Source organism: Eulemur rufifrons, chromosome 24 (assembly GCF_041146395.1).
Source record: "Eulemur rufifrons isolate Redbay chromosome 24, OSU_ERuf_1, whole genome shotgun sequence".
In the NCBI taxonomy this organism is placed as follows: domain Eukaryota; kingdom Metazoa; phylum Chordata; class Mammalia; order Primates; family Lemuridae; genus Eulemur; species Eulemur rufifrons.
Window position 1 is genome coordinate 15885198 of NC_091006.1, and position 25538 is coordinate 15910735.

Below are 25538 nucleotides of genomic sequence, written 5' to 3' on the forward strand. Positions count from 1 at the left end.
TCAAACTCTTGGGCTCAAGCAATCCTCCTGCCTCAGCCTCCCGAGTAGCTGGGACTACAGGCATGCGCCACCATGCCTGGCTAACTTTTTCTATATATTTTTAGCTGTCCATATAATTTCTTTCTATTTTTAGTAGAGACGGGGTCTTGCTCTTGCTCAGGATGGTCTCCAACTCCTGAGCTCAAACAATCCGCCCGCCTCGGCCTCCAAGAGTGCTAGGATTACAGGCGTGAGCCACCTCACCTGGGCCTTGTTTTATTATTTTTTTAATTTTAAGACTAGTCAAGTGCAGTAGTGAGAAGGGGGAAAGAGTAGAACAGGGAGTTCCATCTGTAACAGACTGTGAACCATCAATTGAGATAACTCACTTCCTTCGGACCAGCCACCACGCTAGATGTTAATTGCTTACCTATTTGTCTTATGAGACAGAATGCTCCTTGTTGCAAATGACCAAGTCTTGTTCATCTCTGTAGCTCTAGTGACACGTGTATGTTTGAGTTGGGTGATTAAAGGGGCCAAGGCATGAGCAATAAAGATACAGAAAAGCACGATGGTGCCTGCATCAATATCTCTTTCCTCCCAAGGTTAAGGAAGTGTCAGCTGGAGTCTGCGGCCTGCCAGGACATCGCTTCTGTGCTCAGCGCCAACCGACATCTGATAGAATTGGACCTGACAGGAAATGCTCTGGAGGATTCGGGCCTGAGGTGGTTGTGCCTGGGTTTGAGGCACCCAGTGTGCAGACTGCGGACCTTGTGGTGAGTTCTTCGTGGGGCCAATTTAAATGGCAAATCTCTTCATATTGAATGATAGTACAGAAATGCATCCACTATTTGTACACCAGTAATTATAGCAGCATTATTCACAATAGCCAAAAGGTAGAAACAACCCAAGTGTCCATCAATGGATGTCTGGATAAAGAAAATGTGGTATGGGCCGGGCGCGGTGGCTCACGCCTGTAATCCTAGCCCTCTGGGAGGCTGAGGTGGGAGGATTGTTTGAGCTCAGGAGTTTGAGATCAGCCTGAGCAAGAGCGAGACATCGTCTCTACTAAAAATAGAAAGAAATTAGCTGGACAACTAAAAATATATAGAAAAAATTAGCCAGGCATGGTGGCGAATGCCTGTAGTCCCAGCTACTCGGGAGGCTGAGGCAGAAGGATCACTTGAGCCCAGGAGTTTGAGGTTGCTGTGAGTTAGGCTGATGCCACGGCACTATACCCCGGGCAACAGAGTGAGACTCTGTCTCAAAAAAAATAAATAAATAAAAATTTTTTAAATTGTGGGGCCAGGTGTGGTGGCTCACGCCTGTAATCCTAGAACTCTGGGAGGCCAAGACAGATGGATTGTTTGACCTCAGGAGTTCGAGACCAGCCTGAGCAAAAGCAAGACCCCGTCTCTACTAAAAAAAATAGAAAGAAATTAGCCAAACAACTAAAAATAGAAAAAATTATCCAGGCATGGTGGGGCATGCCTGTAGTCCCAGCTACCCAGGAGGCTGAGGCAGGAGGATCGCTTGAGCCCAGGAGTTGGAGGTTGCTGTGAGCCGGGCTGACACCATGGCACTCTAGCCCAGGCAAGAGAGTGAGACTCTGTCTCAAAAAAAAAAAAAAAAAAAAAAAAAAATTTTTTTTAATTGTGGTAAAATACGTGTAACATAAAATTTGCCATCTTGGCGATTTGTAAGTACAGCTCAGTGGCATTGAGGACATTTCAGGTGTTGTGCAGCCATCACTGCCGTCCATCCCCAGAACTCTTCCCACCTTGCAAAACTGAAATTCTGTGCCCACTAAACAACTGCCCATTCCCTTCTCCCCCCACCCTCTGGCAACCACCATTTGACTCCTCTAAATTCCTCATGTAAATGGAATCATAGAGTATTTGTCTTTTAGTGACTGGCTTATTTCACTGAAAATAATGTCCTCAAGGTTCATTCTTACTATAACGTTATCAAGGTTGTGTTATGAGTCAGAATTTCCTTTCTTCCTAAGGCTGAAGAATATTCTGTTGTAGGAATATACCTCGTTTGGGTTATTGGTTATTTATTCGCCCAACTGTCAGTGGCCCCTTGAGTTGCTGCCAGCTGTCGGCTATTGTGGATAACGCTGAAATGAACACTGGTTTACAAATATTCCCCCAAGACCCCACTTTCAATTGTTTTGGATATACATCTAAAAGTAGAATGGCTAGATCCTATGGGAATTCTATTTTTAAATTTTTTTAGGAACTGACATATTGTTTTTCATAGCAGTTAATGACATTTTACATTCCAATCAATGGTTCATGAGGGGCCGGGCGCGGTGGCTCACGCCTGTAATCCTAGCACTCCGGGAGGCTGAGGCAGGAGGATCACTCGAGGTCAGGAGTTTGAGACCAGCCTGAGGAAGAGTGAGACACCCCCCCCCCCCCGTCTCTACTAAAAATAGAAAGAAATTATCTGGACAACTAAAAATATATATAGAAAAAATTAGCCGGGCATGATGGCACATGCCTGTAGTCCCAGCTACTCGGGAGGCTGAGGCAGGAGGATTGCTTGAGCTGAGGAGTCTGAGGTTGCTGTGAGCTAGGCTGACACCACGGCACTCTAGCCTGGGCAAGAGTGAGACTCTGTCTCAAAAAAAAAAAAAAAAAAAAAAACCATTTCTGCCACAGGGCCTTTGCACAAACAACTCTTGCTTTCTGGAATATCCTTCCACTGTGTTGTCCGTTTTTGCCCAGAGAAGGTAAGTTCATCTTCTCGGACAAATGCCACTTTCCACGGACACTGTCCCTAATCCCTAGATAAGGTCTGAGTTCCTAGTTTTATGATCCCAGATGACCTTATACTCCCTCTGGGCATCACTTTTCAAAATTTGTCATTTGTGTGTACATATGTGTGTGTGTGTGCGTGTGGAATTCCAGAAGTGTAGGAGCTGTGTCAACTCTATCTTGCAGTGACTAGAAGTGCTTAAAAATGTAACCTTTTTTTTTTTTTCTTTTTAAGAGATCGGATGCCCTCTCTCCATGTTCCCCAGGCTGGTCTCCAACTCCCGGGCTCAAGCGATGCTCCCGCCTCAGTCTCATGTCCACTGCCCTCTGTTTATCCCTTTCCTCTCATCTCCCTGCCTACTTCTGTCTTCTTGCTCTTTTTCTCTCTCAAGGGTAGAGATGGAGGCTGCCACTGTTGTTCTGCGTGCACTCAGCACGGGGCTTGGCGTGGGAGCCCTCCCGGAGGTGTCTGCAGAGGAGAGAATCCAACTCACTGTGGCCATCCTGTCGTCCTGTCCTTGCAGGTTGGGCATCTGCCGGCTGGGCTCCACCGCCTGCGCCGCGCTCTCCAAGCCAACCACCACCTCAGGGAGCTGGATCTGAGTTTCAACGACCTGGGGGACTGGGGCCTGTGGCTGCTGGGGGAGGGGCCGCGACATCCCACCTGCAGGCTCCAGAAGCTGTGGTGAGTGTCTGGGGGGCAGGGTGTCGTGGTCACCTGGGCGCGAGTGTTTTCTCTTTGTTTTCCTAGTTAAGGACTGTCCCTCGCTCACTTTGGAAGGTCCAGAGAGAGAGGAAAGAGGTCAACAGAGAATACAGGGACTCTCTCTGAACCTATTCTGTTCTGGGAGGCTGCCCGATTCAAAAAAAAAAAAATTAAAATTAAACTTTTTTAAAATAAAAATAAAGTTTAAAAAAGAGGAAACGGCCGGGCGCGGTGGCTCACGCCTGTAATCCTAGCACTCTGGGAGGCCGAGGTGGGCGGATCGTTTGAGCTCAGGAGTTCGAGACCAGCCTGAGCAAGAGCGAGACCCCATCTCTACTAAAAATAGAAAGAAATTATATGGACAGCTAAAAATATATATAGAAAAAATTAGCCGGACATGGTGGCGCATGCCTGTAGTCCCAGCTACTCGGGAGGCTGAGACAGGAGGATCCCTTGAGCTCAGGAGGTTGAGGTTGCTGTGAGCTAGGCTGACGCCACGGCACTCTAGCCTGGGCAACAGAGTGAGACTCTGTCTCAAAAAAAAAAATAAAAAAATAAAAAAAAATAAAAAAAAAAAAATAAAATAAAAAAGAGGAAACATACTGTACAAGCTGTTTATGTAATAATTCAACGCAAACGTAAGTTGCTTCGTTGTTCCTTCAAGTGTTGCCTCTAAACATGTTTTTGTAAAATCTCTCTTCTTCCCTTGTCATTTACTTGGGCAGATTCCTAGCTTTTCAGTAATGTTTCAATAATAACAAATTCAACCTGGTCCGGTGTAAATTGTAATCAAATGCTATGACTCCCTCCTTCCCCTTTCTCTCATGCCAGCCAGACCCCTAACCTGAAGGACTTGGAATGGGATGAGACATTATCTATTTTTCAAAGTCATCTTCCATTTCTGGGTCCCTTTTTTAAAATTGATATACAATAATTGTACATATGTGTGGGGTCCATGTGGTTTTTTTGATACATGCCTGCAATGTATACTGATCAAATCAGGGTAATTAGGGTATCCATCACCTCAAACATTTATCATTTCTTTGTGTTGGGAACATTCCAAATTTTCTAGCTATTTTATTTTTATTTTTGCTCACCACTATACTAATGAGGATTCTAGCTATTTTTGAAATATTCAATAAATTTTTTTTTTTTTTTTTTTTGTTGAGACAGAGTCTCACTTTGTTGCCCAGGCTAGAGTGAGTGCCGTGGCGTCAGCTTAGCTCACAGCAACCTCAAACTCCTGGGCTTAAGCGATCCTACTGCCTCAGCCTCCCGAGTAGCTGGGACTACAGGCATGCGCCACTATGCCCGGCTAATTTTTTCTATATAGATTTTTAGGTGTCCATATAATGTCTTTCTATTTTTAGTAGAGACGGGGTCTCGCTCAGGCTGGTCTCGAACTCCTGACCTTGAGCAATCCACCCGCCTCGGCCTCCCAGAGTGCTAGGATTACAGGCGTGAGCCACCGCGCCCGGCCTCAATAAATTATTAACTATAGTCACCCTACTGTGCTATCGAACACCAGAACTTATTCGTCCCATCTAACTGTGTTTGTAACTGCTCTTCACCCAGCCCCGCATCCTCCCCAGCCTGTGGTAACCACCATTCTACTCTCTGCCTCCATGAGGTCCACTTTGTTTAATTTTTTTTAAGAGACGGGGCTCAGGCTGGTCTTGAACTCTGAAGCTCAAGTGATCCTCCCACCTCGGTCTCCCAGAATGCTAGGATTACAGGCATGAGCCACCGCGCCCGGCCCCCATGAGATCCACTTTGGTAGCTCAGTTTCTGGGTCTCTTGCTTGTCTCGGGTATTCGGTAAGAGTTAAATGATGGGGCCTTGGAGACAATATCTCTCTCTTAACTGGTCCTGCCAGGTGCCTCTAGGATGTCAATACCTCCAAATAGCAGACACCCAAGTGTTACTGTTCTCCTGGGAATCATATGTGAGTTTTGGGGGAGGTGCCTGCGCTGCCCAGTCCCCGGATGTGGAATAATTAATCCGAATTAACTTCCTGGCACAACTCCTCCCCAGCGCTCACCATAACCTACTCCTGACCCTTTTGTACCTGCGACATGGATGTGTTTATGTCACCACGCTGTTTTTCTCTTCCTTTGCCAGTCCTGAATTGTTGTCTTGCACCTCATTTTGGAAGAGGCATCTATTGCCTGGGAGCCTCAACCAGATTAAGACTAAAATCTTTCCGTTTAAAATCCCAGCCCTGGAGCTGGACAAGTGATTCACGCCTGTAGTCCCAGCTGCTTGGGAGGCTGAGGCAAGAGGATCCTGAACTCCTTGAGACCAGGGGTTCGAGGCCAGCCTGGGTAACATAGTGAGATCCCGTCTCTGAAAAAATAAATAAATAAGATAAATAAAATAAAATCTCAGCTCTGATAGCACTTATTTCAAAAGACCTCTGTGAGGAATAAACGATAAAGCATAAAGCTCTTAGGAAAGTGCTCAACTCATAGTCAGTCCTTGCCGGGCACAGTGGCTCACGCCAGTAATCCTAGCACTCTGGGAGGCCGAGGTGGGAGGACTGCTTGAGCTCAGGAGTTCGAGACCACCCTGAGGAAGAGCAAGACCCTGTCTCTACTAAAAACAGAAGAAAAAATTAGCCAGGTATCCTGGCGCATGCCCAGCTACTTGGGAGGCTGAGGCAAGAGGATCACTTGAGCCCAGGAGTCTGAGGTTGGTGTGAGCTGTGATGATGCCACAGCACTCTAGCCAGGGCTACAGAGCAATGCTCTGTCTCCAAACAACAAAACACAGTCAGTCCTCAATAAATGCTATTCTTATTTTTATTGTAACAGCAGAGAACCTAGGAAAGAGACACAATTGGAGACAAAATGGAAATTGGAGAATCAGATGGCATACTGCTGGGGCAGGTGACTGCCTAACTCACACTGGCTTCTAAAAATAAAAAGGGCATTTACTGACGTGTGTGACTGAAAGACTCGCAGGGGCTTCAGGCGTGACTCACCCAGTTGTCTGAGTCCCTGATTTCCGTTACCTTCCATACTTGGCGGATATGGTGGCTTCTTTATGGGACAGGCTCCCCCAGCTTGGTAGCAAATGCCTGCATTTTACTCTTTCCAAATCCAAGCCCTGAAAGAAAAAGCCCCAGGAAAAGTATGGTTTTGGATTCATGGGCGTTGGGGGGATCTTGTGCCCAGCTGGAACCATTCATGGTGGCTGGGGACATGGAAACCAAGAGACTTCAGCCTAGAGCCCATGTATGTCTCTAGAGCTTAAGGACAAGGTTGATCCCAGATGGACTGAGATTGGGTTTCGATGGAAAACTGGGGCAGAATAATCCGGAGGGAAGTGGATCCTGGGCTTCAGAATTAACAGGTGCCCCTTATGGGTGGAACTGTGAATTTAAGAGCACCTTAAATGCCTTTCTTAAATGCTTGCCATGCCCACATTGGCCTCAACCTGCACTGGTTCTGGACCACTCTGCTTTCTCCTAAATTGGCCTCCTAAAATCTTCAACCCATTCCCTTTGAAGATGAGGCTCTCCCAGAGTAGTGCCTGATGTTGCTCCTTATCTTCCACAGGCTGGACAGCTGTGGCCTCACGGCTAAGGCTTGCAAGGACCTTTCTTCCACCCTGGGGATCAACCAGCCCTTGACTGAGCTTTACCTGACCAACAACGCCCTGGGGGACACAGGCGTCCGGCTGCTCTGCCAGTGGCTAAGCCATCCCAGCTGCAAACTCCGAGTCCTCTGGTGAGAGACATTCCTGGTTCTCTCTGGAGGAGGCAGGACGGTTGGAGCCTAGGGGTGAATAATTGAGACTCACAACTTTGATGGACAAATAATCTAGAAAACTTGGAAATATTTCATTTATCCGCTTACGTATGCAGTTATGCAGAATACAGGAGGCCTTAGCTTACCGCACCTCTTGGAGACATCTGTACCATCTCCTAGCTGTGTGGCCTTGGATAATTTACTGAGTATTTGTTTCCTAATCTGTCAAATGGGGCCATTGTAGCTTAGTGAGGATCTGGAATTACTCTGCCTAGGTTCTAATTCTAATCCTATCTAATCCATATCAACTTGGTAACTTACTTTTGCAAGTTATTCAACCTCTTATTTCACCTTAGTATCCCTGTCTGTAAAATGAACAAGAGAGCTGAAAAAAGAGTTGCCTCTTCATAAGATTATAAATTATATCAGTTAACACAGGTTACAGACTTAAAATGGTGTGTAGTATAGAGTAAGCCTGTTTCCCAGAAGGGTTGGGTTGAAGTATTGGAAGATAGTGGAATTATTTTATCCGAGAAAGATGCACAATAGGTAACTTAAGATTTATTCATTGAATGCCACGACAGAGGACTGGAATGTTTCCCACTCTCATGTCCTCAGGTTATTTGGAATGGACCTGAATGAAACGACCCACAGTAGGTTGGCAGCGCTTCGAGGAACAAAACCTTACTTGGACATTGGCTGCTGAACGGTCCCGCCTGCTGGCTCCTCTCTTGAAGTCTGGACAGGGGAAGACGGGGCGGGGTGGGGGTGGGGGTCATCTTCACCGCACAACATAAGGACCAGGCTGTTCATTTCCCCAGGAGACAGATTCATATGCAGATTGAGACCAAAGGTCCTTTCTGCTGGGGATCTAAGGGACCGATGTGCGCTGCAACTTGAACTTTGACAATGTGGATACACACAGAGAACTCCGGCAGGGCATAACCGGCCCCTAACAGGAGACGTAAAAGCCAAGATGACTATAAAGCAAGGGCCCTCCCGGGGGAGGGTGATCTTGTCCTCCAAGAAACAGTTGGCAGCGTACGGAGATATTTTACCATGGGGTGGGTACCGCCGCCATCTAGCGGTTAGATGAGGAATGCTTCTCAATGTCCCGCAAGGCACAGGACAGATCACCAAAGCATTTGACCCAAAGCGCCAGTTGTGCCCAAATCGAGGAAACACTTTGCTCAGAAAGGTTAATGTTGGAAGATACTAGGGGAATTGAGCATTTGGGAAGAGACTCCTGTGCAAGACGGCTCGTTACGCCCAAAAGCCCTGCCTATAATCAGGCTGGAGGAGGTGATGCATGACTGCCCCTGCCTGGAGCTCGCCAGACACAGCTGCTTCTGAAGCTAGCTGCCCTCCCCCTCCCCAGTGCTCACTGTCCTCATGGCCCCAGTCCTTTCCAGTTACCCAATCGCTGGGGTGAGGACGCTTGGGGAAATGTGGGTGTTGGTGTATGAAGGAGGGTGGAACTCATGAGATGTTGACAGGTAGAACTCAGGTCCACATAGGAGTGTACCTGAAAAGGCAGGTAGGTGGTCCCCTGTATGGTAATTTACTGGTTCCCTTGGCACTTTACCCCAGCTATGTCAACACCGAGGGGCCACAGACTAGGACGGTTCCTCTTTAAATTTGGGGATACTATTAACAAAACTCCATTGAACCTGAGAATTTATATGAGGTTCAGATAGGATGGGTGACTTAAGTACAGTAGCTGGACAGGGCTGTCGAGAGGTCCTGGACAGCAATGGGGAGCCCGGAAGGACATAAAGTACAACTAAGACAAAATCAGGAGGGACTTACCACTGAGAGGAAAAATAGTTAACCTGGAGCGCAGGCAAAACAAAATACTGCTAACAACCTAATGCCTCATACTTAAGTGACTTTAGAATGATTTTTTTACAAGACACCTGACTGTGAGCTCAATTGCCGGTCCCTATTGCAGCCTGTTGCTAGGCAACTGTAATTGTGCATGGTGGCCCATTGTCAAAATCAGAGCCCTTTTCAAATGCAAATCTTAATGGCTGATACTCTTTGGTTTAAGCCTTGCCACCCTTAACAGTTCTGACTTCCACTGGAAATTCATTGGAACAGGGAGAGCGCACTTAACTTCCCTTTGCTTTGGGAAGGGTTGCCAATTTACCAAAAGTGGTGCATAAATGCACCATACCACCATATGTAAAATAGAATATGGCATCATCCCTCCAAAGAGATGCCAACCCCCAAACCAGCCCTTTGTTAGCCTACAGGTTTGAGGTCCCCAAAATAGCTCCCATTAAAAGACATCCCCCAACCCCATCAGGGGTTTCATACCCATCTCCCCATCCCTGTTATTTTGTAAGGGGGGAGGGGTCCCACTATGCTGCACAGGGTGGGGTCAAGTGATCCCAGCCTCCCAAACTGCTGAAATCGCAGGCATGAACCACAGCACGCCGCTGCCCACCCTCCATGCTCACCCCAGAACATGCTGAAACAAGGAGTCAGTTCACACAATAGTTTATTTGATACTTTAGTATTTGTCCGGAGTGATCTCCTGGGCTCAAGTGGCCCTTTCTCAGCTCCCACGGGCTGGGACCCCGAGCACGCTGCCCACCCTTGAAGGTGCTGCCCACCCTTGAAGGCTCAGAGAGTGGCCAGCAGGGCAGAAACCAAGGAAACCCAGGTCGGAGGTGATGTGAGTAGCAGGCGGGGCCAGCAGGCTGTCTGGAGGAAGGACAGTGAATCCCAAATGCAGTTGCTCTTGGAAGGTAAGATGCCTTCCTCAAACAGCGGCACCCAAAATGGAAGCACTTTCCAGTCAAGACAAAGGCAAGTGCCTCCATTTTGAGTATCACAGTCTGAGCTCAATCTGCTTCAGCGGCGATTTCCTCGTGCCTGAAAGGATGGCCTGCAACAGTCCAAACACATTCAAACCGAGCAGCAATACACTCGATACACTACATGCTACAGTTGACCAGTTAATATACTAACATCAAAAAAATTAGCAACCAGTAGTCCTAGTTTGGGCACCAATGTCATGGTCATGGCGGGTAGTTGCGCCTACCCTTCCTCCCACTATCGAGTCCAGACTGGCGGCAGCTCAGCTGGCCTTGGTTCTTGGCCACGTGAAGTGCCCTTAGCTCCCCTCCCTGGATTGCCCTCGACAGCAGAGTCCCTAGATGCTGTTAGGAGTGCACAGTACAGTTTAATAGCTAGCACAAAAAAGCCTGGTTGTAACTGCCATTTGCATTTGGTGCCCACCGATGACACCCAAATGTTGAAGCACTTTCCACCTAGATTCCAGAAGAGTGCTCCCACATTTGAGTATCACAGGATGAGCAGTTCCACCCGGAGACCTATGCACGGGAAACATTGTGCACAACGACACCTACCCCGTCCTTGAGATCTATGGAGTACAGTGGCATCATAGCTCACTGCAACCTTAACCTTCTGGGCTAAAGGGATCCTCTTGCCTGAGCCTCCCCAGTAGCTGAACTACAGGAACGCACAACAACACGTGACTAATATTTTATCTTTGGTAGAGATGGGAGTCTCACTCTTGCTCAGATTGCTCTTGAACTTACGGGCTCAAGTGATCCTCCTGCTTCCGGCATCCCAAAGTGCTAGGATTACAGGCCCGATTCCACTGCTCACAACCGGAGGTTGACCTACTTTCTAATTGCCAAGGACGCCCTCTATCTACTATAGCAAAACCATCTTTCCCAGTCGAGTTTTCTCAATCGGTAACACTCAAAAAGTAGCGGCACTTTCGTCATAGAACAGAAAGTGCCCCCACAGTTTGAGTGTCACAGGTCGAGAGGATCCACGAGGTAAGTCACAAAAATTAGTACTTACCCATCACGCACAGCACTTTTGGATTAAGAGCCAATGAATAACCCTTGACTGATCTGAAAGACATGTAAAATTGAGGAAATTATGGCGACAAGAAAGCTGAAATTAGGAACCTGTTAATAATGGCAATTCAGCACTCAATGCACCCCATCACTTTAAAATCTACCCAAATGCCAGAGATTGAAAATATGCCAGGCCTGTAATCCTAGCACTCTAGGAGGTCAAGGCGGGAGGATCGCTTGAGCTCAGGAGTTTGAGACCAGCCTGAGCAAGAGCGAGTCCCGTCTCTAATAAAAATAGAAAAATTAGCCGGCTGTGGTGGCATGTGCCTGTAGTCCCAGCCACTTGGGAATCTGAGGGAGGAGAATTGCTTGAGCACGAGAGTTTGAGGTTGCTGCTAACTAGGCTGACACCACGGCACCCTAGCCAAGTGACTGGGTGAAACTGTCTCAAGAGAAAAAACTTGCCAGATTCCAAGCGTTAGTCTGGGACCCCCGAAAGAAAAATACACATAAAATGCAAGGGTTTCCATGCTCAGATATGCATGGATCTAAGGTCCCCTTTCCCTTCACATGGTTTCTGGATCCAAGCAATAGGTAGATTGAGTACACTGCAAGAAGGAACAGCACTGAAGGACACGTGTTGGGAGGAAAAGGGCCTTTGAGTCAAACAGGGAACCACAAAAAAGGTACAAAGAATAAAAACATAGCAAGTACTTACAGAGCTCAAAGGTAGAAGCTGGGCAACTCTTCCCAAGAAGGAAAGACTTGAGGCTGCTGGGCTCTTATATAGGCTGAGGGTGCATTCACCCTAGGCTGGGATAGGATTAAAGACCACCCCCTCCCACCCTCCCATGCCACGTGGTCTCCGGCCAGACCCACCCAGATTCCTTCCATCTTACCTAGCCTTAGTCTAACACACCTTTATATAATTTTTTAAACATTGATTCCTGTGTTGCTAATGTCACGAGAACATACTACTGATTGTAAATAACTTGGAAAATACAGACAAATAGAATAATGCCATCACCTGGGAGTTCAGTCATTCATTCAACAATTTTTTTTTTTTTTTTTTAAAGATGGGCTCTTCCTATGTTGCTCAGGCTGATCTCGAACTCCTGGCTGCAAGCGATCCTCCCACCTCAGCTTCCAAGTAGCTGGAACTACAGGCGCTTGCCACCCTGCTGAGACTGAACAAATATTAAAATGTAATATTTTATTATATTCATGGAGCAAATAAGACCAGTCACTTTGCTAGTTCTTGGACTTAGCAGAGGTGAATAAAAACAAGGATTTTGTAGTCTAGAACAGCGATTTACAATTGGGGCTGATTATTCTCTTCTGGGGGTTATTTGGCAAGGTCTGGAGACATTTTTGGTTGTCACAGCTGGGGTCAGGGACGTGGAATGCTGACAGCATTTAGTGAATACGGGCCAGGGACGTTGCTAAATATCCCGCAATGCACAAGACAGCCCCGCACAATAAAGAATTTTCCAGCCACAAGTTTTAGTAGCCTGAAAGTTAAGAGGTAGGGAGAGAGGGAGGGGGAAAAAAAAAACCCAATTGCTGTTCCTATTGCTCCACTTCATCTCAATCTCTGTGGCTATTCACAAAAAAATTTATATTGGGAACACACTTCAGTGCTCTTTATTTTTTATTTTTTTGAGACAGAGTCTCTGTTGCCCAGGCTAGAGTGCCATGGCGTCAGCCTAACTCACAGCAACCTCAAACTCCTGGGCTCAAGCGATCGTTCTGCATCAGCCTCCTGAGTAGCTGGGACTACGGGGATGCGCCACTATGCCAGGCTAATTTTTTTCTGTATATATTTTTAGCTGTCCAGCTAATTTCTTTCTATTTTTAGTAGAGACGGGGGTCTCGCTCTTGCTTAGGCTGGTCTCGAACTCCTGACCTTGAGCAATCCACCCGCCTCAGCCTCCCAGAGTGCTAGAATTACAGGCGTGAGCCACCGCACCCGGCCTTCAGTGCTCTTTGAAAGCCAGAAAAGTATTTAAAATGCATTTTCGTGGCTGAATGGCAATCTGGAGTATGCTTCTACCATAAATTAATTAGCCCCTACCGTTGGCTGTTTTCAACTTTTCTGAGCTTAGATTAATTTATTTATAGTGCTGCAATGAACATTTTTGAAAGCAGCTTTGATGAAAGAGTGGAAATGTACCTAACGCTGTCCTCATAAAATGCCTACAGGTTGCCTTTGACCAGGAGGCATAGAAAGAAAGGAATTAAGAAATGGGGTGCAGGGCGTGGGCGGGAGGGGGAGTTGGAAAATGGAAGTGCTCAAAGTATTGAATGACTCCAGGAAGCGGAAACGCTTGAGGCCTCAGGGGGCCCGGTCCCCTTCACCTTTGTCATCCTAACTAGCTGTGGGGGTTGCATTCTACCTTTCTGGTTAAACCTAGTTCCTTCATCTACTGACAGCATTTAAGGCTAAAGATCTGGAGAGGTGTAAATGAGACCACAGACCCCACACGCTGCTGGCTCAGCTGCAGGGCCCAGCTACTCCGGAAGCCAAAGCGGGAGGATCGCCCTGGAGCCCATGAGTTCGAGGCCAGCCTGAGCAACATAACAGAGACTCAGTCTCAAAAACAACCAAAACAATGTCAACAATAAATTAGCAAATGGGTGTTTGGCAAAGAATGCGCGTCCACCTAATATCGCTTTACTTCCCTGCTGTAGGTCAGAGACCACAAGGATGACAGTGGGAAGACAGTCCTAGTTGGAGCCAGCATTCCTGAGTTACGTACCCTGTGTCAGGCACCTGCCTCCCAAAGGCTGCTCCTGCTCAATCCCTGTGCTCCCTTCTGCCTGCGCCAGCCAAAGTGATGGTCCCTCAACTGCACAGATGAGATTTCTTCCCCTATGTGGATGTCCCCGGCACTGAGGCCTTTTAGAATGATCATTCTGCTGTAACCCACAAGGCCCAACATGACCCAGCTCAAACCCACTGTCCTCCTTCCTTTCCCAGAAATGCCCTAAGCAGAAAGAAGTGTTCTCTCCAAGCATCCCTCTTCCTGGTCCTCCTGGCAGGATGCTACATTTCGGCAATTTGCTATTCTACTACCGTGTTTTGTTCTTTTTTTTCATAGTACACATCACGACCTGATGTGATTTTATTTACTTGTTAACTTGCATATTTGCTGCCTCTCCCACTGGACAGAAAGCTCTGTGAGAGCAGGAAATAGAGTCTAATCAACTTTATACCCTGGTGCCCAGTAGCCAGAGCAAAACGGTGTTGAAAAAGCTGATGCCTGCGTGGTCTCTAGGCGAAACTAACCACCTTGAAGCCAGGTATGCACTGGTACGGCTCCAGCTGCATACACAGTGCTCAGGGAGCATCGTTCACCAGGTGGAAGAGTGGGCTGTTTTGTGTCCTATAAGCTGCATCCATGTCTTCTAAAATCCTTGTTAACCCTCCACGTATGTGTCCTGGACAGAGGGAGGAACTGAGGCAGAGTGATTTGCCCAAGGAAACAGCCAGGAACCAGTAGACTTGAACCTGGGTCTAGAAGTCCAGGCTCCAAATTCTTGCTTTGGTGTTTGTCAAGGTTGCTGGAGGGCAGTGCATAGACTCTGGCTGCTTGGCCACCCAGATTCCTGCCTTGCCCACCCAATTCCTCTCCTAGACCACTCCACCCCCACCTCACCCCCCACCCCCGGTATTTGTCAGCCGCCTGGATGGACTCTGGTATTTCCCAGAACTCAGCAAGTTCTTTTTCATCACCTCATTTTGTCTTTGCAATTTTCCGCCGAGGACTGACAGCTTTCTTGGCCCTGCGAAGCATGTTGCTTTCTGACTCCTGCATGTCTTCCCTTACTCACCCCGAAAGCTCGTCCGAACCTCCACACTCAGTCCTTGGATAGCACCCTGTGTCCCTTTTTGATGGCGTCACGTGCTTAGCAGTTCTCTGCTTGTCTAATAACTTGCTTAGCACTCCTGTTATTTGTCACAGTTTTTCCTTTGTCTCAGTTATTAGTCCCCTGGGCTTAGCTGTTCTCAGAATCTATTTGGCTAATAGATTCTCCAGCCACGACACCAGAGCTTCCCGGGGACAACAGCTTGTCTGTCTACTTCATGTGTGTCCTCGCTCCCCGGCACCCGAGCGAAGACCTAGCGAGAAATAGACCCAAGCACGCAGGGAGCATTTTATTTAGTGTGAAAATTTTTACTAGTGCCGTTGAATTTCAGCAACATTAAGGAAAGATGATTTTAAGTAAACTTAAATTCCCAATTTGATATGTTTTGTAGTGAGACCGGTGTGAGACTTGCTCTCACATTTTCACTGAGTTGACAATGATACTAGTCTTTTTGTAATTATTTATGTAATTTAACACGCATATTTGAAGTCTCAAATTAATATCTTTATCAACCATTAATTAACTTTAAGTCTCTGGTTAATGTCTTTGCTCTTGAAAGAGCTCTTTTTTTTCTTTCTTTCTTTCTTTCTTTTTTTTTTTTTTGGAATCAAGACAAAAGGGATCACAAATCCCAAAAATGGAGGAAATGAGATTTGAGTAGCCTGTGTAGGGGAGGATGGGCAGAGAGGGAGGAAATTTGCCTAATCAGACGTTCTTCTCCCTAAACTGAAAGGTCGTCATTTGCAAATCACCAGACCTGTTGTCATTATAATTGTCCTGCCCGCCTCGCCCTCCCCACCCAACCCTCAGCACAATGTGTCTGGGCTCCCCCCTGCCAGTAAGAATAGTTGCTTTTGAAAAGGTCCCAACAGTTTTTTGAAATCCTTTTTACACATTCATTCCTGTAATCCCACCCAACTCCCACTCATTGTTTATCTATAGCCTTGGGGTGTGGGTTGGTGGGCCATAATCCTGTTTTTGCCATTAAGAGTAAATTGCCATTTTTTCCAGGTTTTCTGCTATGGGGTGAGGTTAAGGAGAAAAAGTGGGGGGAAAGATTCTTTCCAGACTAGATTAAATGCTCCTCAAAGCTACCGGTTGCCTGTTTTGTTTACCTGTGTCCCACAAGCCTCCAAGATTTTTAATACCTATCATTTAATATATATGAGGCACCTAAGATGTACTGGCTCGGTCCTAGGTGCTGGGGATAAAAGAGTGTATAAGAAAGACCAGAAAACATCACTTCTCTTGCAGAGTTTACATTCTAGGGGGAACCATGATAAACAAAATACGCAGTCATGTTACAAGGTGACAAATGCTATGGGAAAGAAAGAAAGGTAGAGTAAGGGCAGGGTCAGCAGTGCTGGGATGTGAGTTGCCTGGAAGCTCAGTGGTTGGTGCTGGCCTCGTGGAGAACTAAACCTTAGAGGGCTGTAAGGATACACACACACACACACACACACACACACACCCCCGCATGGTTAGTACGGTGGCTCTGCCTGTCTTGCTGAGTTTTGTTTTTTGTTTTTAAGAGATGGGAAGATGGGGTCTCTCTCTGTTGCCCAGATTGGAGTGCAGTGGTACGATCACAGCTTAATGAATGAAGCCTCCAACACCCAGGCTCAGGAGATCCTCCTGCAGGCAGAGGGGTACTTCGCCAGGCTAATTTTTTTTTTTTTTTTTTTTTGAGCCTGGGCTAGAGTGCAGTGGTATCAGCCTGGCTCACAGCAACCTCAAATTCCTGGTCTCAAGAGATCTCCCGTCTCAGCCTTCCAGAGTGCTAGGATCCCTCCAAGCCCCTAGCAATCACTGTTCTCTTCTTCCCTTCTTTGAATTTGACTTTTTTAGATTTCACAGATAAGTGAGACCATACAGTATTTGTATTTCTGCGTCTGGCTTATTTCACTAAGCATGACATCCTCCAGCTCCTCTGTGTTGTCTCAAATGGCAGGATCTCCTTTTTAGGGGCTAAATAATATTCCATTGCATGTATATGTGTGTGTTTATTTTTTATATACATCACATTTTTTAATTCATCTGTCATGGACACTTAGGTTGATTCTATGTCTTGGTATTGTGAATAATGTCGCAATAAACATAGAAGTGTGGACATCTATTTGACATACTGATTTCATTTCATTGGCTATATATACCCAGTACTGAGATTGCTAGATTATATGGAAGTTGTATTTTTAATTTTTAATTTTTTCAGGCTGTTTACCATAATGGCTGTATTAATGTACATTCCCATTGACGGTGTACAACGGTTCCCTTTTCCCCACACCCTAACCAACACTTATTTCTTGTACTTTTTTTGAAACAGGGTCTTGCTTTTTTGCCCAGGGTAGAGTGCAGTGGCATGATCATAGCTCACAGCAACCTCAAATTTCTGAGTTCAAGCGATCCTCCCGCCTTAACCTCCCCAAGTAGCTGGGACTACAGGCTTGCACACCTGGCTAATTTTTAAAATTTTTTTGTAAAGATGGGGTCTCACTATGTTGCCCAGGCTGGTCTCAAACTCCTGGGCTCAAGTGATCTTCCTACCTCAATCTTCCAAAGTGCTAGGATTCCAGGTGTGGACCACGGTGCTGGCCTGAAACAATACTTTAGAATCTGAGGGAATCCATATGAACGTGCCATCTTTGCTATGATAATTTTGTATGTATTTGAGTATTTGTCTTTTTTTTTTTTTTTTTTTTGAGACAGTCTCACTCTGTTGCCCAGGCTAGAGTGCTGAGGTGTCAGCCTTCCTCACAGCAACCTCAAACTCCTAGGCTCAAGCAATCCTCTTGCCTCAGCCTCCCGAGTAACTGGGACTACAGGCATGCGCCACCATGCCCGGCTAATTTTTTCTCTACATGTTTTTAGCTGTCCACATAATTTCTTTCTATTTTTAGTAGAGACAGGGTCTCGCTCTTGCTCGGGCTGGTCTCGAACTCCTGAGCTCAAGCAATCCACCCGCCTCGGCCTCCCAGAGTGCTAGGATTACAGGCGTGAGCCACCGCGCCCGGCCTGTATTTGAGTATTTGGAAATCACCAACAAGACTCTACTTTTAGTAATGCCAAACCCAGAACATAGTGGTAGAAACCTTTGGGAAATATTTCAGGTAATGGTCGTGATAGGTATAGCTGAAGACTGCTCTTTGTATACTAGGCATTAAAGGGTAGTTTGAATATTTTGCCAGACATCTTTTTGAGTTCTGTCCTGGTTTTTGTCTTGTTATCTCCTTCAGAGTCCTGTATATCAGGTGGATAAGAAAACCAGTAAAAAGTGTGAGTTTCTGTCCGTGTCTCATTCCCAGATGATGGAGCAGGTTTCAAAGCCCTGGGATCAAACGAACTTCCCACCTCAGCCTCCTGATTAGCTGGGACTACAGGTGCAGCCACAAGCTTACTAAGTCTATCAACTTCCTAGGCCAGTGAAGGGATTCACCAACTTAGTGGGGGAGAGTCAGGGGTTTTAGTGAGAGAATGGGAGTGGAAGGTGGTTGTGCTAATGAAAAACTTGCCCTCTCAGCAGGGTGTGGTGACTGGAACCTGTAATCCCCGCTGTTGTACTTGGGAGGCTGAGGCAGGAGGATCATTTGAGCTCAAGAATTCGAGACCAGCCTGAGCAAGAGCGAGATCCCGTCTCTACTAAAAATAGAAAGAAATGATTTGGATAGCTAAACATATATATTAAAAAAACAAAATTAGCCGGGCATGGTGGCACATGCCTGTAGTCCCAGCTACTAGGGAGGCTGAGGCAGGAGGATCGCTTGAGCCCAGGTGTTTGAGGTTGCTGTGAGCTAGGCTGACACTATGGCACTCTAGCCAGGGCAAAAAAAAAAAAAGAAAAAGAAATTCCCTCACTCTTTTGTGTTCAAGACCAACCACCCTTTTCCATATGTTAAGATCCACCGTGCCTTGTCTCAGGACTTCCCTGACTCCCAGGCAAGTCCCTTGTTTACCCGTGGCAAGGACAAACACTGACCTTTGCCCTTTTTTTGTCATTTTTTTTAATTGTTTTATTTCTTTTGTATTTTGTTCTACTCCTCCACTGGTTTCTTCTGGGAGCCCTTTTTTTTGAACCTGCAGACAAAGCCGGACACACGTCTTGGGATTCTCTGTCCTTTGTCTCAGGAATGCTTAGCAGCGATTAGAACCCTGAGACTAGCTAGACACATCTTAAACATTTCCTGCTCAGCTCACTCATGGAGAGCTTCCCAACGACAGGAACAAGCACAACTGCTAATCATGCCCCCTCATCTTCTCTTCCCCAAAATATTCTAAGGTGAAACGCTCTTGCCTTCGCAGAGATGCCCTGGTCTTCAGGACTGGGATGTTCTCCCTATTGCAATATTCTGAAGAACTCCACTCTATTTACTTGTTTGGTTTTTGTCTCTGCCTCTGATCCTATTTTTTTTTTTTTTTTTTTTTTTTGAGACAGAGTCTCACTCTGTTGCCCGGTCTAGAGTGCTGTGACATCAGCCTAGCTCACAGCAACCTAAATTTCTGGGCCCAAGCGATCCTCCTGCCTCAGCCTCCCTGAGTAGCTGGGAATACAGGCTTGTGCCACCACACTCAGCTAATTTTTTCTATTTTTATTTGCCTGCTAATTTTTTCTTTTGTTCTTTTTTTTGTTTGCTCCAAACATTTATGAATTTGGTGACCAGTGAGAGAACAAAGGAATAAACTTGCTGTGGGAGTTTCTAAGGGAGGACCTGGAGCCTGGGTGTGTCTTATCCTCTCTCTGCTAGAAGCCAAGTTCAGAGATGTTGTAGATGAGATAAGACAGGTAGGTGGGGCAGGGCCAGGTAGGCCTGGTAGGTCTTGCTAAATATTTTTAATTTAATCTTTGAGAAATTAGAAACAATTATGTTGAATACATTGCAAGGATGAAAGTAGGGAGAAAAATTTGATGATGGATGATGATATTTTTGGTTTCCCCAGGACAATGCCACCTTAAGCCTGTGGTAATAGCATAATTATGTCTTAAATTTTTATTCACTTATTTTTAATAAATTTTTATTTTTAGTTATTACAGATACATAATACTTGTACCTATTTTTTTAAATTTTTATTAAAGCCGAGGTGGGAATGGGGGCTCAGGCCCCATCCTAGCACCCAGGGAGGCCGAGGAGGGAGGATCACTTGAGCTCAGGAGTTCGAGACCAGCCTGAGCAAGAGCGAGACCCCATCTCCACCAAAAATAGAAAAATTAGCTAGGTGTGGTGGTGTGTGCCTGCAGTCCCAGCTACTCAGGAGGCTAAGGCCAGAGGATCATCTGAGCTCCGGAGTTTGAGGTTGCAGTGAGCTATAATGATGCCACTGCCCTTTACCTGGGGCAACATTGCAAGGCTCTGTGTCATAAAGAAAGAAAGAAAGAAAGAAAGAAAGAAAATAAAACGTTTGCTGACTTATGTAAGAGAGTGAGGGGACTGGATTAAGATCACACTCTGGTCTTTCTTTAGAGCCCATGTTTTTAAGGACCATGCTAAATAACAATTTATAATATTGTATTAGCACAATGTGGGTTGTTATTTTTATTTTTATATTTTTTTAGAAATGGGGTCTCACTACATTGTCCAGGCTGGATCCAAACTCAAGCTATGCTTACCTTCCTGAGTAGCTGGGACTACAGGTGCCAGGTGCCCCTGCACCCACAGGGAGTGATGGTGTGGACAGTATGGGTCTTTAAAAAGAAATTATTCTGACATTTGTTAAAAATTGGTAAGGAAGGCCTGGCGTGGTGGCTCACGCCTATAATCCTAGCACTCTGGGAGGCCGAGGTGGGAGGATCGCTCAAGGTCAGGAGTTTGAGACCAGCCTGAGCAAGAGCGAGACCCCGTCTCTACTAAAAATAGAAATAAATTATCTGGACAACTAAAAATATATACAGAAAAAATTAGCCGGGCATGGTGGCACATGCCTGTAGTCCCAGCTACTTGGGAGGCTGAGGCAGGAGGATCGCTTGAGCCCAGGAGTTTGAGGTTGCTGTGAGCTAGGCTGACGCCATGGCACTCTAGCCCAGGCAACAGAGTGAGACTCTGTCTCAAAAAAAAAAAAAAAAAAAAATTGGTAAGGAAGACTTTATACAACACTATTGCCATAGTGGTCAAGATTATCTGACAGGGCAGGCAGAGTGAACACAACTCCACATGAGAAGGAAAACGGGGATTTATAGCCAAAGACAGAGAGGGGGCTCAGTGGATGGGAGATTACATACAGGAAACCACAAGGATGGAAGGATTTTTGCTTAATCAAACTAGCCAAACAGGATTCTGCCTGAAGGCAGGCCAAGGCCTGGTACATCAAAGGTGGGGGATGAGAAAGTTTATCGGATGTCAGGAGTGACCAGATATCCAGGGTGGGGAGATAACTTAGCAGGATTCTTTGCTGAGACTGGGCTGAGAAGGTCAAAGATAAAGTGGAGGCCAAGGTTGAGGCCTCCTTGGGAGGCTCGGGAGAGCCTGACTGAAGTTTGGTCAAGGGAGGAGTCTTGCCAAAGTTTATGCTCAAAATATGTTATTTAAAAGGAGCCTAGGGCCAGGCACCCTGGGTCAGGCCTGTAATCTTAGCACTTTGGGAGGCCCAGGCAGGAGAATTACTTGAGGCCAGGAATTCGTTGGAGATCAGCTGAATAAGAGCAAGACCCCCCCCCCGCCCCCCCCACCCCACCTTCTCTACACAAAATAGAAAATCAGCCATGCATGGTGGTGCATGCCTGTAGTCCCAGCTACTTGGGAGGCTGAGGCAGAAGGATTGCTTAAGCCCAGGAGTTTGAGGTTGCTGTGAGCTAGGCTGACACTACGGCACTCTAGCCCAGGCAACAGAGCAAGACTCTGTCTCAGGAAAAAAAAAAAAAAAAAAAGAAAGATTTCAGAATTAGAGACTGACAAAGACCAGACTTTGGTCCTCTGACCCACATGACTAGGTTATGAGTGACCTTGACTTTGGCCTTCATCTGGTCTTTGGTCTGCCCAGCCCATTCTGCACAAAGAATCCTACTAAATCCTTCCTGCCCTGGATATCTGACCAAGTTCCGCCCCACCCTTTTTTTTTTTTTTTTTTTTACCTACTATATGATTTTATTTCAATGATGTTAAAGAACAGGTAAAACTAGTAGAGGATATAGAAACCAAAACACGGTTACCTAGCGGGGCAGGCAGGTAAGGGGCTGAGACAATGAGATGGGTGGGATGGACCGACTGGGAAGGGCATGGAGGAGGTTTCCAGCAGAACCTTAAGCTGGTTGGTCATTACACGGGTTTATACACTTGTAAAAATTCGTTAAGCTGTATACTGAAGAAATGTACATGTTAGGAAAGTCAAACTCCAACTAAAAATTTTTTTCAAAAAGGAATCCATGAATCCATAGTAATACTGAAAAACCTGCTAGGAGGTGGAGTGGGGAAGCTATTTTCCAAAGAATGCCAGCCACTAAATGTAGAAGGAATAACAGAATTTTAACGACACCATTTTTGTTTTTGTTTTATTATGGATAGTATCTTGATTGTGTTGCTGGTTTTTGCCTCGCTGTTCCAATACTGCTTTAACCGCCTCTTGTTGTCTCTGCTAAGAACACCTGTCTCAGTTCAGCCTGGAATCTGCCACAGGGGCTTGCTGCTGCTGAGAACGCCTCGGGTACAATTGACACTCGCTTGCTTGTGAGGCTGTCCTGCATTTGACTGGGACTTCCACCTCTGGCACGCGCTGTTCTGCAGTCGTCTCTGGTGTGAGCGATCCCCGGCTCGCTCCGGACGCGTCACTGACTGCTCCTCAGGCAGAAGCCTCTCGTATCTCCGGCTGCCACCCTGGTCTGTGCAGGACTCCCCCGCCCCCTTGATGTCTCCTCCTTGTAGTTTCCCACCCACTGACCCCTTCACTCTGACTGTTGGCTACAAATCCCGGCTGGCTTTGCTGTACTCAGTGTTGAGCATGATTTCTGCCCCGTATTGCAATAATTGTGAAGATTTGTTAAAAAGTGGTTGGAATACTTTGCTTTACAGAAAAGGAGATCATGTTCCACTCTTTTCCCCTTAGGGTTTCCACTTAGGAGATTTCATCATTGTTAACTATCCTTTTTCATTAAAAAATCTTCTTTGTACCAAGGTCACCAGAGCTTATTCATTGAAATGAATGGACAACTGAAATGTATGTATGCATCTGTATGTTTCTGTATGTAGATATAGATATATAGCATTTTGGTATGAAATTTGTCTATATCTATACTATACATATCTTTAACACACACACACTTTTATTTACCAAATATTTATTGAGCTGGGTATGCACCTGTAGTCTAAGCTACTCTGGAGGCTGGAGGATCACTTGAGTCTAGGAGTTTGAGTCCAGCCTAGACAACATAGTGAGACTCCCATCTCTAAAAACAACAGCAAAAAATATATGTATATAAAGAAAGACACAGAGAATATACTAGATGCCAGGTCCTTCAGGGGCACTGGAGATAGTAAGAGAAGCACTCTTACTGCCTTCCACAGCCTTTAAGAGACAGCTTCTTTAAATAGCAAAAAAAAGCAATAAAGAAAAAAAATAGTACTAAATTTGACTTAAACTTTATAACTTAAATGCTTACCAAGAGATACTATTAAAAGCATCAAAAGACAAGCCACTGACCAGAAGATGACATTTGCAACATGTAGAACTGGCAAAGGACTTGTGTCCAACACGTATAAGGAATGCCTACAGAGCTCCACACGCGAGCACAGGGAAGGAAGCCCGCAGGCTCGCTGAGTGCTGCTGGCCGCCGGCCAAGCCCTGTGCTCTCCGTTCACCAGCTAGCTTACTCCTGACAGCAGTTCTGGGCGATAGGGACAGGTACTGTACCCCTCTTCACAGACAAAGAAATTTGTTTCAAAAAGTTATTACCTGTTCACATAATTAGCCGGGCATGGTGGCGCATGCCTGTAGTCCCAGCTACTCGGGAGGCTGAGGCAGTAGGATCGCTTAAGCCCAGGAGTTTGAGGTTGCTGTGAGCTAGGCTGATGCCACGGCACTCACTCTAGCCCGGGCAACAGAGCAAGACTCTGACTCAAAAAAAAAAAAAAAAAAAAAAGTTATTACCTGTTCACAGAAATATTGCTGATAAATGGCTGCACTGGAGTTCTAACCAGACCTCCTAGCCTGTTAGCATGATCTCCAACTGTCTCCTAACCAAGAGGAGAACTGAAGGGAATAGTAAAGACAAATCATTTTCCAGGAATAGCGGGTAACCTAAGAGGTAAAGATGGTTTTTCAGAAGTAGTCTTTTGCTCAGGGTCCCCGACTATAACTTAACTGGACAATGCTTGTTTACAGAAGCTCCCTCATCTCAGGACCTTTTCTGTAATCCTATTAAAATTACATGACCTCTGGCATGCTTTATAGACCACTACCTTTCTACTAAATTATCAAAAAATAAATTTGTTGGGAAGATTGCTAGGAAAGGACAGTTGACACAAGTGGAATATGGACTGTAGATTTAAAGTATTACCACAATGTTAAATCCTGATTTTGACAACTTGTGTTGTATAACAGAATATCCTTTTTCTTAAGAAATAAACACTTCAGCCTTAAGTGAAGGGTATAATACGTGCTAACTACCTTTAATTGGTTAGGAAATAACATGTTTTTGTGCCAGGCCAGAAAAATAGGTTTTGATGTGCTTGGTGCAAGAAAGATTTTTTTTATTTTTTATTTTCCAGAGTCCTCTTTTACTACATATTCCCAAAGTTATCTTTGTGAAGAACTTCGTTGTTCAACAAGTGTTTGTTAAAATCAACTTTTTTCCAGGCCAGGCGAGGTGGCTCACGCCTGTAATCCTAGCACTCTGGGAGGCCGAGCTGGGAGGATCCCTTGAGCTCAGGAGTTCTAGACCAGCTGAGCAAGAGGGAGACCCTGTTTCTACTAAAAACAGAAAAAATTAGCCGGGCATGGTGGCACATGCCTATAGTCCTAGCTACTTGGGAGGTTGAGGCAGAAGGATCATTTGAGCCCAGCAGTTTGAGGTTGCTGTGAGCTAGGCTGATGCCATGGCACTCTAGCCCGGGCAACAGAGTGAGACTCTGTCTCAAAAAAAAAAAAAAAAAAAAAAGGGCGACATAATTCCTTTGTACTTGGAGTCCACAGAACTGGAAACAAGTAAGAACTATGGCAGGGCGGTGGAGGGGCCTTAAATGGGGTAACTCGCCAGGATTTGGGACATGATGGAAGGCATTCTGAACAAAGTGTTGGGAAGAGAAGCTTTTCCTCTTTTTGCTCCGGTCCTATAGGTGGGGGCCTGAGAATTAACTGACGATGGACTGACCTATAGTAGAAAAGGGCAGGTTTACTCACTGGTGCCAGAGGGAGCCCCCAGGAAGTGAAAACTTCAGGCATATCCTGAAGTAAAGGTTTACATACATCAGTTTACCAAAAGCGAGGGTTTGGTGCTCCAATGGGAAAATATGGAAGGTTCTATTGGGCTTTTGTTGCTACTAGTAGGTGGTCTGTCTTCTAGGCAGCTGAACTGGGAGGAAACCCAGAGGGGGGCTAATGGCAGCTCTATTCTTGAGAGGCTCAGGTTTATTCAAATAAGGGAAATTCATATAAGATTTCTTCTTGCATTTTCTGTCACCCAGGCTGGAGTGCAGTGGTGTCATCATTG

The 25538-nt window shown here is 45.9% G+C and overlaps 1 protein-coding gene across 1 annotated transcript in view; it reads left to right on the top strand.

Annotated features, from left to right (window-relative positions):
• The window catches only part of LOC138374230 (NACHT, LRR and PYD domains-containing protein 7-like), a 672516-nt gene extending 664608 nt beyond the window's left edge, over positions 1-7908 (top strand). Inside the window, 5 exon segments of the mRNA XM_069456942.1 lie at positions 585-755; positions 3269-3300; positions 3303-3429; positions 7011-7181; positions 7821-7908. Of these exon segments, the coding sequence (XP_069313043.1) occupies positions 585-755; positions 3269-3300; positions 3303-3429; positions 7011-7181; positions 7821-7908 (589 nt within the window).
• The last annotated feature ends 17630 nt before the right edge of the window (positions 7909-25538 follow it).